Below are 16549 nucleotides of genomic sequence, written 5' to 3'. Positions count from 1 at the left end.
GACATGCAAAAATACTGATGTAGTCCTGCATATTTTCAAGGAAGGATGATTTACATGTCTTGCCAGCAGGGGTCCCTCTTGTCTACAACCTAATCAAGCCAAGAGAAAAATAAATAAACAGTCTTTGTACAGAATGTGACCTCCCACTGACTTTCATTGACAGCATTTATAACATTTGGCTCATTCTGTCCACAATACAGCTTACAAAGCTGTTCAAAGTTAAAGATATTTGCTTTTAATAAAAAATGTGCTTTCATATTAATACATGCCATTAAACACGGACCAAGCTAATATTGGGTATTTTAGCAACCTTTGGTGGTTGTTCATGTGTTTCATGGTACATTTATATGAAGAGTGAACAGTTATGTTAAAAACAAATTAAATTCCACAAGACCACATCGGTGCTCTCGAAACCCCTGTGTATGGAAAGTATGGACAAACTGTCATAAAGTGTTCAGCGCTCTTATTGTACCTGTAAGTGTGGGATACCTGATTGAGTAAACAACCATATATATCAACTTCATTAACGTTGTGGCTATGTATAAGCCAATCACAAATGAACAGTCAATGTTTCATCTCACTGAGCAAGGGCAAAGGTTATAAATGATCTTTATTATAATCCTCAGAACAGCGTTCAGTATACAGAACTTGCATTTTTTGGAGTAGAGAAACCATAAATTTAACCGTAAATGATAAACAAATTATATCAAACAAAAATAAAAAGAAACATCCGGTGTTAAACAGCCTTCCATTCTATTACTGATTATCAACCAGACAACCATGGCTTTCTGATAGCCTGCATATTATTATTTTCCATGCATGATAGAGTGCATTAAAGCCAGGTGGTTTATTAGGACAAACAAAGCATTTTTGAACATTTGAACATACGCTCATCAGCTGCATCTCGCACATGCAGAATACTGCTTACACATGATTTTATTATCTCCACTGGAGCCAAATCATATCTGTCATACATATCACTTTTCTGACCTGGAAGGGACACTGGGAAACAAATCTTAAAAAACATGATAATTTTAGGAGGATTAAAAATCGTGAAATCAGGAAAATCCAGTGGGATTTCAATTACTTTTCAGAGCTCTTTCTTTGGTGAGAAAATTAATGAGAACATTTGACAACATAATCTCAGTGAGAGGTGCACCCTCTACATTTTGCAGCAGAAGAAGGATGATTTGTTTTCTTCTTTGGTACCACAGGCCTTCAGACCTCGGGCCGAGACGTTTCCAGACAGGTTAATGACTTCAACACTGCTAATTATCCCTGCTTTGTTCTGGGGCTGGAGCTATTTTTTATTTTCTTTTACCATACAAAGTCACACCTGCAGGTCTGCTACCAACTCATGGCTTTTGATATAATTGGGGGAAGGTTAAAACACATAGCCTATCTGCAGTGTTGGCAGTAAAACTGGCTTCATGCAGTATTTCTCCCATGCTACACATTGAGAACCAATTATTTTGACGGGGTCTGACATTAAGATGTCCGGTGGTTTTATTTTATCCAGCAGCACCCATCTACAGTACATTTTATTATTATTATTGTGATTCTGCTTCTGTCCCTCCAATTGAATCCTTAAGAGGGTCATCCAGTAAACATGTCCACCAAATTAGTAACTGAATAGAATCAACAAAAACACAACTAAAATGAAAAGATGGGCTGGGGTGTTGCAGTGTCACATTGTCCCTTCATGAAATTCTCATAGAGTTAAAACACCATTTGGATGCTTATTGCAGATAATTAAACTGGTAAGAACAAAATGACTCAAATCAAGCTCTTACTATAAAACATATGAACTGATTTATGACATTGGGATGTATAACAATTAAACATCTCAATGTTGGCTATTGCTATTAATGACAGAATCCAAACGTCCACCTACAGCCTTCTGTCTGTGCAGGATTCCACCTGCTGAACAGTGATCACTGATCTGCTTTCTGATCCAGTTTGTTCCTAAAGAGACCGCCAATCTCCTTAGCTACATAATTATACATTTGGTTGACTGTTGTTAATCCTTCTACCTTCCAGCACAATTCACACATTTCTACATTACCTTCTCACTCCTGATTCTTTTTGTTTTTTATCTACAGCAATGATGCACTTGAATCCATATTCTAAACATTTTCAGCAGAAAGAAGAGGATTTGCATCTCCTCAAACAAGGCAGAATACATACATTTGGATGAGGAAATAAAATCGTTACGCTTTACTCTGAAATTTTATATTTCATGAACTTCATTTCTAATGTGAACATGCAACATTCGGTTGCTGTTTTTCCCGTTGTACTTTCAAGCAGCACTCATCACATAGATATATTAAAATTAAATAAAATACAAATAAATAAAAAAGAATCGACATACATTGAAAAGTGCAAATTTGTTTACAGCATGACATATTCACTGTACAATCATTGATTATATACTCTGCACTATTTTATGCATTATAATAAGGATTACTAAGTAGCATTGTTTAAGTAAGAAATATTTTAATAGCAAGTCTATTGGAAAACATTTGCATTGCCCAGCAACAAGAAGAGGCTCTTCTAAACATTGCCTTGTGTGTGTGTGTGTGTGTGTGTGTGTGTGTGTGTGTGTGTGTGTGTGTGTGTGTGTGTGTGTGTGTGTGTGTGTGTGTGTGTGTGTTCCAGCATGTTTGTTGACATAAGGTGTATGTGCAAACAATGAAGCAGAGGAAACTCAAATCATTCTAGTGCAGAGGCACCAAAACTGCCCAGCCAGCATTTCATATATCTAGCATTGTTTTAGACAACACACATCTGTCAGACATCAGCAAAGCAGAAGAAGAGAAGGATAGAGTAGCTCAGGGAGGAGGCAGCTAAAGAGACATACAACGAGTGGACACAAGCAGTTCAAAGAATTGTGTCAAAAGATTATTCTTTTTTTATCCACAGAAAAGGCTGTTGCACTTCACCTAAAACATCATTCTCTCTGTGCAACAGCCCTCTGCATCAGGATGGACACAGCAGTCATGCTTGCTTTCTGAATGCTTCCTTGGTATATTAGCCTATATTAGGGAGCAAGTAAGGAATCAGGTCTGGTCGCAGGGTGCATCTATATTAGTCTTTGTATAAGACACACTGCTTGACTTACTTTTTTTTTCTTTTTTTTTTTACAAACATCTCATTCACATCTAAACGTTCTACCACCTTCAAAGGTCAGGTAGAAGGTCCTGCAAAATTGCTCCACACTGCAGATGAAAAGCGAGGAAACTCATCCACTGGCAGTCGATTTATAAAGGATCCGTAAAGAAAAGCCATCGTGTTTAGCGTCTTGGTAAAGATACCTGATGAGATGATCCTACAGGATAGTGGGAAGCCGCACACACGTTTTCTGGCACTGAAAGTTTCCACTTTTCCTCACAACAATAAAAAGGTATCCATCTCAAAATCATGTTCCTGGGGCATCTTGATGGGTGCTGTCCAATTAACGGGATTCCGATGTGGATTTTGGATGATCTTTTTAGGCATTGGATTAAGAAGCTACAAGCTATTGGACACTCCTGCACAAATATGGTTTCTATGGCTCCCCATAAATCAGGATGATTCATGTGGCCCTTTCTTGGAGTTGCCAAAAATCTAAATATCTCAGTTTAAAGACACATGCTTTCTGTTACTTTGGTGGCTATTCTGTTTATGTATAATGCAGATACACAATATCTTTTAGAAGATAATGGTTAGCTAAAGAATACTATTACCTGAAGGACAACTAATAATGGGCAGACAGAGTAGAACAACACTTTTTTCTTGAATAACAAACCGTTTAAAAGATAATATTATACTATACAGTTTGGTGGTGCAGCACAGCTTTCTGATGATTTTATGTGCTGGACTTGTGTATGTCTTTGTACATGTATGTAAAGTCAGAGAAAGACAGAGAAAGAAGGACTATATGTTTTCTTACTATCTCACACTGCTGGGATATGTGAGAGTATCTAAATCCATTAGCCTCTCAACGTCTTAACGCTCTGACTTGACTTTGTAGCGCAGAACCAGGTAAGTAGCCAGTCTTAGGACCAGGAAGAAGACCCCCAGCACCATGAAGTCCACGTAGAGCTTCGCATCCTCCACATCCAGCAGCTGCAGGACCTCCTCTGGCTTTTGAAACTTACACACCACGCCCGGACACTCCAGCTCCGACCGGTTCATCCCATAGATAGAGAGTATTACCCCCTCAAAGCCGTACCTGAAATAGGAAATGTTGAACTCGTGAACCCAGGCTCATTTAAATCATTTTAGATCAGAGAAAGACTGATCACAAAGACAGATGGCCAAAATACATTTAGCTGAAGTCTAAAACTAGTGGTTGGACTCTCTTAGAAATTTGAATTGCATAAAGTAGCTGACAGTACCTGACATAGGAAATATAAGAGCTCCACTGTAGGTATTTGGGAATGGTGTCAAAATTGACGAAGAAGCCAGAGAAGAGGAGCACAGGTATGGCTGTGACTGGACCCACGAAGGTTGCCACCTGTGGAACAAATATCTAAAATTTATGACAAATAACTTGTCAGCAGATACTTAAAAGAATACTGGACAGGTTTAGCATTGCACTTCTATAACATTGTTGGACTCACCATGGACAGTTTAAAGGATCAAATCAATTCAGCAGAACCAGAAATAAAAAAAATATCATTGTCTTCATTCCGCGCATTCTTCCTTGTGGCACCTACATTACCCACATTGCAAAGCGACCACTGACAGTTCAGCTGGAGATTTGTGTGTTATGCTAGTAGCGGCATATGTAGCCTTGGGCCACTTGCCCCAAGCAGAGATCAGGAGCAGGCTACAGAGGTTTGCTCACTTTTTCTAACTCCACACCAGTGTTAGGAAAGTTTAGTGTAACTCTTGGACACAGTATATCTCCTACTTCATTGAAAAGCCCATTTTCAGTGTGTGTGTGTGTGTGTGTGTGTGTGTGTGTGTGTGTGTGTGTGTGTACTGGAATTTTTTTAAGTTTTCCTCATCACACTTGTACAAGTTGAAACTTGGGTTGAGTTCCAAATCGTATACTTTTTCTTTTTACTGGTAGCATGTACTGCAGCTGCCATTACATAGTACATAGTGTTGCATGTAGTATGCATACAACTGGGACATACTACTTCATAACATTGCACCTTGAACTTTGACTCTGTTGCTCATATATGCTGCGCTAAGGATTGTGGGTCAGAATAGCCAGGCTTGCATACTGCAAAATCTGACCAGATGCAGAAGAACATCCTGGTATTTTTGGCATATTGCATTTGACATACTATGTATTGGGACATGCTAAATCTTTTTCTGGCATACTAAATAGTATGGTAGCATGGATATTGGAACGCAGGGATTGCCTTTCCAGTTGTGATGTCACCAAATGACGCTTGTTTGAACCCATCACAACACTCAGATTTAAAGCAAGCATAGAGAAACTTTCCCTCTTCAGCAGATGAATGAGAAAACAGTATTCTGTACATACATCATCCCGCACAGTGAAGGTCAAACAGAAACAAAAACACATTTTTTTTAGAGGAGGGGGACTTCTAATTTAAAGGATGCATGTTTTTTTCTCACCTGCAGAGACGTGGATGCAGCCCCTATAAGCAGACCTAGGGATTGGGCCACCAGGGCCGTGGATGTGGACAAGGCCATAAAGAGCAGGTAGCGAGTCGCCTCTGGTGGCTGTTCAGTCATCCAGTACACTATACTACAGTACAAGATTGGACAAAGCACCTGTAAAAGAGATTTTGTAGTGTCACTAATTTGAAATATACTGTATTCATGTCAAAACCATTGTGTGCTCAATCATTCCAACATTACCTGGAAAGGTATGTCAGCCATTGTTTTGGCCAAGTAATAGGCCTTCAGGCTGTACCAGTAGTTGAGATGTTCCCTTATAAACACGGACATCTCCAGGGGAACTGTGGAACAACAGCAGCGTTAAAAGACTTTTCACTTAAACCAGAAAAACAACACAGCACATCAATGTTTCCGATCTCTCGCTAGACTAAGCATCTTACAGGTTAGAACGGTGGGCATCAGGGCAGCAAACATGAGGAACAACATGGAGAAAAAGAGGAAGCCAGTGTTGTTGAAGACCCTGCTGGCATCATTTCCAATCTTGAAATAAAGCAAGCCAATCAGCACTCCAATACAAATATGGGACATCACCCTGAGGTGGGTTAGCACCTTGAAAACACACAAAATAAACATCAATAAACACAACTCAAAAGCCCTTAATTGATATCAAGAATCAGATTAAACCTGTTTTTCATAATAGGCTTTGCTTATCACAGTCAAAAGTTCGTAGAATAATTATTTTACCGTGTCCCTGCATATCGTAATGAAGGTTCTTTTGAAGAGGATGCAGAACTGTGTGAATGTACTGGTGGCAAAGCTATGTTTCTCAAGGGTTCCTGTGTCCTGTGGAGACAGCAAGAACAAGGAGTTAGTTACATACACATACTAGACAACCATTAGCAAAAAAGAGAAATCATGTCCTTTGCTACGCCGCGTTGCAAATTAATCTTTAACTGGTCTAAACAGTAGAATGACACAAATAGTCTGACTGTTTATTTGATGTGTGTACCCCGTCAGTATTTTATATCATGTAAGAAATGTGTGTGATTTGAGTTTTTATTCAAAATTTCCCTGACTGATGCTGAAAAGACAAGTTCAATTTATTTTGACAATGTTTTCATGTCAGTATAAACATACATTTGGTCCTTAAATAAATTTAATCCTCCAAACACACTCCAAAGCACACTGTGTCTGCACCTCATTCTAAGTGGTGAACGATGGCTGACATTTTGAGTGGAAGTGGAAGGTCACTATAGTTACAATATCTTAAATCATGCAATCAAAGAAGAAGGCAGTAGCCAGAAAATGATGATATGGACATATATAAGAACCAAAAACATAATAATTTCTGGTTATGGTAAAGGTTACTGGCTGATGCCTACACAGAAAACCCCAGGAGTAGATAGAATGGGCAACAGAGAAAATCAATAAACTGATAAAATGTTTAAAGGAGTAGAAGGGCAAAATTGCACCATACAGGAGTATTGGTATACCAGAGAGCTCTTGGTGGTTTACATTTACAGTTTTAGCATTTAGCTGATGGTCTTATCAAAAGTGACTTAGAGGCTGAGAAAGAGAGAGTGAGGGGAAGCTGAGGAAACAGATCGATGGAGTGGAGGAGAGGAGATCAGTTTGGATTATGTGGACAGGAAAGGGGTATTTTTATTTAATGTAACACAATTAACTGTGTGTGTTCAATTTTGGGGTTCTTTTACTGGCTGTGATTACTTATTTGAACCTCAAATGTGAAGTTATTGGACAGTATTTATCATTTCAATCACATTGTTGCTTTGCAGATATGAAATATGTTCCCTTTACTTTTCATGTAAATGAGTAGATCAATTATTATTCAATGAATGCAGCGATTACATAAGAAATCGCTGAAGGAAACTGATGAAATCTGAGGCAATTTCCTGTCATCGAACAATTCTTTGAGATTTTGTAAAGGCATTTTCAGTGTTCTGTGGTGTAGGGCTTGCATTTATAATTACTATATGACGTGAGGCTATGACGTCTGTTAATATAAAAAATATAGGTGTGGTGATAGGCGAGAGGGGTGATCCACTCACACTGTGACATTGAGAGGGACAGGACGAGTCACTTTTGTCTCTGGAGTTCTTCTTGCCTTCCTCGGAGCACAGTCCACCCTGTACTGCCTCAAACAGCACTGGATTCAGATCCCCATACTCCCCTGATGCCACCTCAATGACTGGGGACAGAGAGGACAAGCTGGTACGAACAAAAACACTGACAAACAGACACATGTGTACTAAAGGAGTTACTTGACTTACTGAAGTCAGCAGGATTGTGATACGTTGGGCAGTGGAGGCCCAGGTTCTTCAGATAAGGGATGAGGTAAGGGACTGTGCCCTTGTATATGCACTGACCCTGACTGAGGATGTACAGCTGGTGGGGGAACACAGGTATAGAGTAATCAACATTGTTTCCAACTCACTGACTCTCTGAATATTAAATGAACAACTGACAAAACAACAGGCCTGAGTATTGACTGCTGCGCTGCTTGTCAGCTGGATAAAATAAATTATGCTAACCTGTAGTGCCCTGCATGGTCTGAGCACCTAATGGAAAGCTAGACGTGTCCAGCACTATAAGCACTCACGTTACCTTGTCAAACATCTCAAAGAGCTTGGCACTGGGCTGATGAATGGTGCAGATGATTGTCCGCCCTCCCAGAGCCAGAGACTTCATGAGGGAAACCACCTGGAAGCAGGATGCGCTGTCCAAACCACTGGGATGGGGCACAAGACGAGACAGAATACCAAACAGATAGATACACTTTTTAATCTGGATTTATGTTGATTTTACATTTAATCCAGCTAAGTACTATCCTAACCTGGTGGGCTCATCAAAGAACATGACAGGAGGATTGTTGACCAGCTCGAGGGCGATGGCCAGTCTTTTACACTGGCCCCCAGAGATAGAGTTGGTGCGTGTCTGAGCACACTCCTGAAGACCCAGAGCAGTCAGGATCTCATCCACCTTAGGCACAAACAGAAACAAATGTGGGTACATGATGACACACATAACTAGTAGGGGTGGATGAAATCTACTATCATGCTATATGTGACCTTATATTGTAATATTTGATCCAATAGTGACCTGGCTGCAGACAAGATGGTGGACATCAACAATGATTGTTATCGGAAGTGACATGTATGGCCTGTACAAGCCATATCCTGTAAATCCAATAATAATAATAAAGAAGGCTGGCTTACCCATAATTATCTAACACAAGGAATTAAAAGGATAGCTTTTTGTAGAAATATGCACTGTAGCATGGAAATTTTGAAGTGAGACACATTGCTATTTTCTTGTCTATCTGTAGCTGAAAAATAATTCTGTACATATGTAATGCAATCAACATATTCAGACTTACAAGTTCTTTTTTGACTTGCATGCTCTCGTTCAGTTTCAGATTGGCAGAAACCTGAAAGACAGACAGAAGTCTTCACATTATTACTGAACATAAGGATTTAATGAGGTGTTTAGTTTGATTTTTTTAGATGACCTCACCATCATGGCCTCCCTCACAGTGAGGTGTGGCAGCAGCATGTCATCCTGCATGATGTAGCACGACATCTTCCTGAAGGTCCTCAGGTCCCTCGGTCGACCGTTCACCAGGATCTGGCCCTTCATGCCTGTCTCCCTGTTTCCCAACAGAAAACACAATGATATTGCAGCCATTTTCTAAGCCCTAAATTAAATCAAAAGTATGATCTTTCACCTCTCACCTGTACCCCGCCAGAATATTCATCAGAGTGGACTTCCCGGCTCCAGAAGGCCCCATGATGCCAATCAGCTCTCTGCTGTTGAATCTTCCCGACAGACACTTGAGGAGGGCTTTGTAACCTGTCAGAGAGGAAACAAGCTTTTATTTATAGTGCTGCAATTGGTCTGAAATTGTTCCTAACAATCTTTCTCAGACATTTTCCTCCAAAGTTTACATGTATCTTTTTACACTACATATTGGAAGATCTTAAACAGTCTGTTATATTTACTATTCTAGCCCATTTACCAGACTCACAGTTATGTTACATTGTCTACAAAATATTTCTAAAGTGTATTTTGAACATCCATCAATAATCACTGACAAAGAGGAGAAATAACTGGTAAAAAAAAAAAGCGTAAAATGCAAAGTCAGTAAAGATGGAAAAATATGAGCACAAAAACAAAATAGTAAGTTTATAAAGGTCAGGTTTTGAAGAGCTATAGATGATTTCAAAGTTATTATTTAAGCTAATCTGACATAAGATGGTTAAACGTAAGCTTAAAACATGTTACTGAATGTATGTTGCACCACCCGTACACATTACAGGAGAGAACAGGTCAACTACTGAGGGATGAAATAAATATATATGTGTGTTTTTCCTTTGGTTTTCAGTGTGTTGAGAGAAGAAAGCCTGATATAATAGCAAGATTGGGACTGATGGAACAATTTACTTACTACATTCTTTATTCAGTTTGACTTTGCCCAGTGACTATTTTAGTCCATCTGCTTGGTCATTTATTAGTCCACTCACTTTCATAACACCTTTTTAAACTCCTGACTGAGGAGGAACCGGGTTCAGTGTCCCTATTACCATTACTGAGCCAGGAAAGTATCAGGCAGAGCTATAGCAGTGCTGTGGATCATACATGTTCTCTGTATTAACATTCCTGATAAGCAGGCTACACTGACAACAGCCACGCTTATACTAGAATCCTGCCAGGTTGTCACTCCTGTCTCCCTTGCCTCACCCATTTTTGCATTGTCTGCAGGGATGATTCTTCCTGTCTCGAGCTGTGTAATTAGGGTCTCGGCAGAGCTGCCAGTACCCTTAAACCCTCACTCTATGAGTAAAGTACCCTAATGGCAGTGCTCCTTCCTCCCACGCAGTGTTATTACATCAGACAGCCTCAGGTCACTCAGACAGCAGAGCAGCCCGCTGTTAGTGAAGCAGCCCTGCTCTGGCATGTGGTGCATACTGATGATCTAACCCGGTGTAGGTCGCGCATAATAAGGCCCTTATCTTTGTGAGGCTGCAGGCACATCCTGATCACCCATGAGAGCCACAGAGTATGTAGCTCACCTCACTGTCAAATACACACCGATTTAACAGCATTTGACAGTGTACGTCGAGTCTGATGTGTTAGAAAGTCTCAAAGTAATTGTTTGACAAATTATTACGAGTCACGGTTGAGGTGGGTTCTTACATGCCTCAATTTCCATAAAGCAGTGTGATCTGAAGAAAAGTAGTTATTTTCCCTCATCAGTGCTTGTTGCTTCAACATTCCAATCTTAGGGAAGGACTACACAAACTCTGGTGAATAGGCTCTTTGATCAAATTAGCTGGGCTACAATCAGATAAAATGCATGTTTAAAGAGTACTCCCGCAATTTAGCATCTCTCTTCTATATATTGTTGGATGTTATAAAAGTGCAAAAAGATAGTCTTTTTTATTCCATGCATTCTTCTTCCTTGTAAAAAAACACGGTGCCTATATTCTCCACAATGCAACCTGACCACCGACAGTTCTGTCAGAGATTTCTGTGTTTTATACTATTAGCGGCTAATGTAGCCTTGAGCCACTAGCCTCAAGAAGAGATGTGCAGTGGTCTACACAGATCTGGTAAGCTCACTTCTTTCTTAGTCCACCCACCTCCCCATATTTTTTTATTTCCAAACTTATAGTAGCTCCAACTAGTCTCGCTTTGCCAGACCTTCCTCCACAGCGCTGCGGAGGAGGATCTGACTAGTCCACACAGCATTCCGGGATGGGAGAAAAACGTGCTCTGGTTTATTGGCATTTCTTTAAACCAATCACAATCGTCATGGGCGGCACTAAACACCAGGCAGAGCCACGGTGCCACTGCAAAATAGCCTTGAGAAGGAACTTGTCTTGGTGGAACATGTGTACGTTCAAAAGTTGTTTAGTCGTGCAACAGAAAACTCAGATTGGACAGATAGTCTTGCTAGCTGTCTTGATTTACCCTGCAGAGATCTGAGGAGCAGTTAACCATAGTCCTCAGAAATCCACCAAATTGAAAAATTCCAACACAAAGAAAGCGGAAGGTACCGGACATCCGGCCGAAAAGAGTGAAATCCGGCGGAATTTCCAGCGGCAACGGAGCAATCCCGGAAGTGGAACGTCTTGGACATAGACTAGCTCCAACTGACGCTGACCTAAGTGACATCACTTGAGGTAATTTATCAGAGTTTACTTTGCAGCTCCCTCTGGAGACACAAAAGGCTTTATACAAGTTGTTTTCACATATGCAGTAGTTATTCACCAAGACCTGTAAATAGACGTTGATGTGTAAAGTTGGTGAAGTTCTCCAAAAGACAAATTGTATGCAGCTTTAAAGAAAGAAACAAGTCTTTTCAACTAAGTTAATTTGTCCAAGCTGTGAAATTGCACCACAGAAAAATGAAGGGATGAAAGAACCTAAATAAAGCACTCTGTTGTCCCTGATCATTTTCTAATGGTCCATTCCCCTCACATAAGGACAGTTAATAGATAACACACTCAGACTCTGTATAACTCTGACTCTGTCTGACCATATGGTCTAAAACATAACAGGATAAATAAGCAAATACAAGACTGCTTTCTTTTCAAATTTAATTGAACCCTATCATACATATTCGTAACCATTCTGCAAGAAAATGTTGGCAGCAAATTTAAATTTGAGTTATTGTGTGCATGGCGATGCATTTTAAAAGGAGCACAGGCTAAGCAGCACAGAGCATGTTCAGTAAAAGATGTGATTGTATCTATTAGGGTGGTGGTGATGGTGCAGTGGCACCATGCCTATGACACATGCCTTTGGTGTGGGAGATCTGGGTTCAATTCCCACTGCGATACATCAACCAATGTGTCCCTGAGCAAGACACTACGCTCCAGAGGTGTGTATCCTCTGACATATGTAGCAACTGTAAGTCGCTTTGGATAAAAGTGTCAGCTAAATAACATGTAATATTAAGATGACCACACTCCTTCTAACAAATCAACAATGCAGATGCAGAGACGCAATTGCAGTAAATAACAAAATGCAGAGCTGGAATCACACCCCTATACATAATTGAATATAATTCAGCAGAAATGACATAAAATGATATGTTTTTTCCAAGGAGAAGTAATCACTGACTAATAAAGCATACAACAGAACAACAGCCTTAAGCTCGGGTTGATTACAACTGTTTTACAGCCTTCATCAGGCAGACAGGAACAGCAGAGAATCAGCTCTGAGCTTAGCTTGTCAAATGAAACCTAAACACCGACAAGCAGAATGAACTACAATATATGTCAAATATAAGCAACACAGTGGTTATATTATTTTATGTGAGTGGCAGAGGTAATTGGAGAGGCAGAGAGGGGGTAATAAGGAGCTGGATGTATATGACAGGAGGTTAAGTCAGATAGAAAAGAGAGTAAAATGGCACGAGAGCCTCTTTATGAAAGGCATCGCTTAATTAGTAAAGGCTGAGACACTTCCTGCTCACACATCATCGGCCTGATGAGCTGAAGCAGGCACCATGAAGAGACAACACAAACATAAGCAGAAACCACAGGTTGATTGGATGAGATCCACTAAAGGAAAAGCCGGCATCAAAAGCTTTCTAGCAGTGATCCTCCTTATGAATACTCCCATACATGCAGGTTTCCCATTGGAACAACAAACACTCCTCTGCCAGGCTTTCATAATGCACATCAATATTACACAAGACTGAAATAAACACAAGACAACCTGCAATGCATCATGCAGGGCCTCTCCTAAGCATACTTTGTGAAGAACGTGAATAAAGGGTTCCTCTTAAGTCCCCCATCTCCACCCTGCTAAATATACAGAACGTAACACGAGCAGCTAAATATAATAGTTTGCAGAGGGTGGAGAGATGGGTGGGAGATGACCAAAGGTTGGAGGCTCATCATTACGTAATAAAGGTGATGAGTTGAAATGCTGCTGTTCATATTTCATGAGAAGATCAATCGTGGGCCTGATTCACTGCCTATCGTCAAACAACACAGGGAAAAGAGAGGCAAGCAATGTGCCAACCTCTGAGTGTAAATTATTTACTATGTCTAAACTCTGCTGAGCGCAGCAAAGCTTACCAGCACACTGCCTGCTACAACATAGTCTGCAAGTCTGCAAGTGTGTGTGTGTGTGTGTGTGTGTGTGTGTGTGTGTGTGTGCGTGTGTGTGTGGACAGGGCTGGGCTACATGTGTCATTCCTGCACCCCAGATATTGATCATCATGGGTGGTGCTTTCTTGCTTGCTTGCCCATCCATCATGGTTACTGTATGAACTGAGCTTTGCAGTACCTCTCCTCTTCCACCAGGGACCCTCGCGGATGGTGTGCGAGAGCTCATTGAACTCCAAGTCCACAGCAGAGCGGCGTGGGAGGTGGGAGAAGCGCTGGGCCTCAGTGATGTGGTTCTCCACTTTCTTTAAGTGGGTGAGCAGTGGCACCTCTGGAGGCGCACCGCCATGGAGTTTGGTCTCCTCCATGGGGATGCTGACCGAGCCCTGCTCCTGTGTCCTCTCGGCCATGCTGAAAGGCTGCAAAGGAGGACAGACATGTCAGTCTTTACAACTGTTTTCAAGCTCTACTCCACTCTCCTGCTTCAAAAAAGAAGCATCATATCCCTGTATGTATTATGCATAAAAGATGTGCAGATTAATTTTCACCTGGAAAATTCATTATAGTAAGGTAAATCATTTAATTTGCCAATAAACAAGACAAACATTTTATTGATTGGTTTTGGTTCCTGTTTTCTAGTTGTTCGACTGACTGATCCAGAGAAAACTGGTGCCTCAGCAGATGTGTGGACTCAAAGGTGTGTTGTAGCAATGATTTTAGGATGACAAACATAAAATGCTGGATATGATCTGATTGCATCTTCTTTTATGGACTGGCTGGTGTAGGTGAATGAGATTCTGAGTGTGAGGAGTCGGGATCTGGTTTCAGTCCTGTAGCATGCGTAAACTGCTGATTCACATAAATTTCCTTCTAGACAAGGAGGCCTGTCTAAAGTGTATTTTCATGTGACAGCACCAGGATCATGTTACTATTACATTAATCCGTAAAAGTCAATAGTTATTTAACAAGAAAAATACTCCAGTGCTAATTGAAGGAGGGGGAATTTTGTGCATGATTTATATGAGTTATTAAAAGTGAATCAAGTGGCCTATTTTATAAAGAGCAATGTAATTATCAGTTGAAAGTTTATGGATAGGCATGTTTAAATGCTATCAGGAAAACTAATGGGGGGGGGGGGGGGGGGTTTTATTGTAAATTAATTGTGCATAGTATAAGTAATTATAAATAAAGGCAAAACCACCAGATTCTGTCCAAATAGTTAGGAAACAGTTGAAAAACTGCTTATTTTGTGAACATTCAGGCCTGAAATAAGCAAATAAAAGAAGTCATGGTGACACACAGATATACACACTTTTACCCTGTTTTGTTCTACATGTGACATATTTACACCCAGTCATCTCCCACACACAAGTTGTGATTAGTTCAGGGCAGCACATTCATCCTCAAGAAAATATCATTTTGTGACACCATTCATGTCAGAATTAAGGGTACTGTGGTAAATACTGACAAATATGACACAGTCACCGCTCATCAGAGGCAAATAGTTATGGAGCAAAGCAAACCTGAAATAGAGACTAAAAATCTGTATCAAAACTCATATCATTAACACATAATCACTGTATGCAAACATCCACTGCTGCCATGCAGTCTTCAGTAATCTCCAGTTTCTGTCTACCATCCATGATCGACTCTATGTGCAGTAAATTCTCCTCATGTGAAGAAGGCCAGTAAAGGAAATTGACCATGGCTTCTATTGATCACCCTACCATTAGTGCATTTCCATTACCAGCTTGCATATAAGCTCAGTAAAACACTGACAGGCTTTAATGGCATCTCAGTTAGATTGAAGGCCTCTATGTTCCGTCATGTGTGGCCCCAAAGCAAGGACATGTCATGAGAGCACACACACCATATTAAAAGTCTCCTGTAAGGGGATGAAGTATGGTTATTAAATGTATCTCTGCAGTGGTGTGGTGACTCTGTGCTCTGCAGTGACTTCACAGTGATGAGAGATGCTGCCACCTCTTCAAAAAGCACCTGTTACCAACAAACTGATGAGAATGAAAACATGAGACACTATTTAGGCTGGCAAATGAGAGTGCAGTGGGAAGAGGTGACCTTTTTTTAAAGGGAGATGAGTCATTAATGATTCTGAGGACACATACAGTAAGGCTTTACCAGTCAGTCCTACTGTGTATTGTATTGCATTGCACATGCACACACGCACGCACGCACTGCACATACTTATTATTGTGTGTTGAAAATGACCAGGTGAGCAGCTCAGCCCTGGTTCTCCTCTCTTGGTGAAAGCAACAGTGCTCTGTTGATCCCTTCAGATAAAACAGCAAAATCCCTCCACATCCGAAGGTACCCCAAACAGTCCCAGCTAGTAAAAAAAAAAAACAAGATGCTCACTGTGCGCCACAGTCAAGGAAAAAATCGGATCGGATGAGAGGCATCAAAGGACAGAGCTGTGTTCTCCTTATCAATATATCTCGGGGTGCGGCGCACACCATCCCGCATTCACTACAGCAACTCCAGAGATTAAAATCCTGCCCGGCCTCAAACTACGACTGCATCCCATAGATTCGTCAGGGGAACAGGGTGTCTGTCATGTTTTTCCTCGGTAGGATTATTCCTTTCATTGAATCCATCCGATCCGAACTCGCATCGAAATACTCACACACATCCTCAGCAGTGGTGTTGATGACAATCAGTCTCTGACATCTGGAATGAAACAAAAGACAGCCAAACAGCGCTGCAGATGCTTCAGCAGCAGCTCGATGTTCTGTAGCAGCCGTTATCCCCTTACCGGTTGATGCGTGTGTGTGGTACGCACGCCGGTCTGGGATACAGGGCGTTGC

At 40.8% G+C, this 16549-nt stretch overlaps 1 protein-coding gene across 2 annotated transcripts; it reads right to left on the bottom strand.

Moving 5' to 3' along the window:
* Nucleotides 1-592: 592 nt before the first annotated feature.
* On the bottom strand, nt 593-16549 carry abcg4a (ATP-binding cassette, sub-family G (WHITE), member 4a). 2 transcript variants are annotated; one of them, XM_031320327.2, is made up of 15 exons: nt 15930-16549; nt 13906-14143; nt 9336-9453; nt 9118-9250; nt 8981-9031; nt 8438-8583; nt 8209-8332; nt 7875-7989; nt 7653-7792; nt 6328-6426; nt 6024-6123; nt 5824-5924; nt 5578-5736; nt 4380-4498; nt 593-4213 (listed from the first exon to the last, which is right to left on the bottom strand). In XM_031320327.2, the coding sequence occupies exons 2-15, from the start codon at nt 14132-14134 to the stop codon at nt 3988-3990; spliced, it is 1860 nt and encodes a 619-aa protein (XP_031176187.1). In that variant the 5' UTR covers nt 14135-14143; nt 15930-16549; the 3' UTR covers nt 593-3987. The 2 variants fall into 2 exon arrangements, with proteins under 2 accessions (XP_031176187.1, XP_031176185.1); XM_031320325.2 differs by having other exon boundaries at nt 6024-6192; nt 15930-16548.

Source organism: Sander lucioperca, chromosome 13, assembly GCF_008315115.2.
Source record: "Sander lucioperca isolate FBNREF2018 chromosome 13, SLUC_FBN_1.2, whole genome shotgun sequence".
Lineage (NCBI taxonomy): Eukaryota > Metazoa > Chordata > Actinopteri > Perciformes > Percidae > Sander > Sander lucioperca.
Note: the sequence above shows the minus strand (reverse complement) of the source record. Positions and strands in the feature narration are given on the sequence as shown.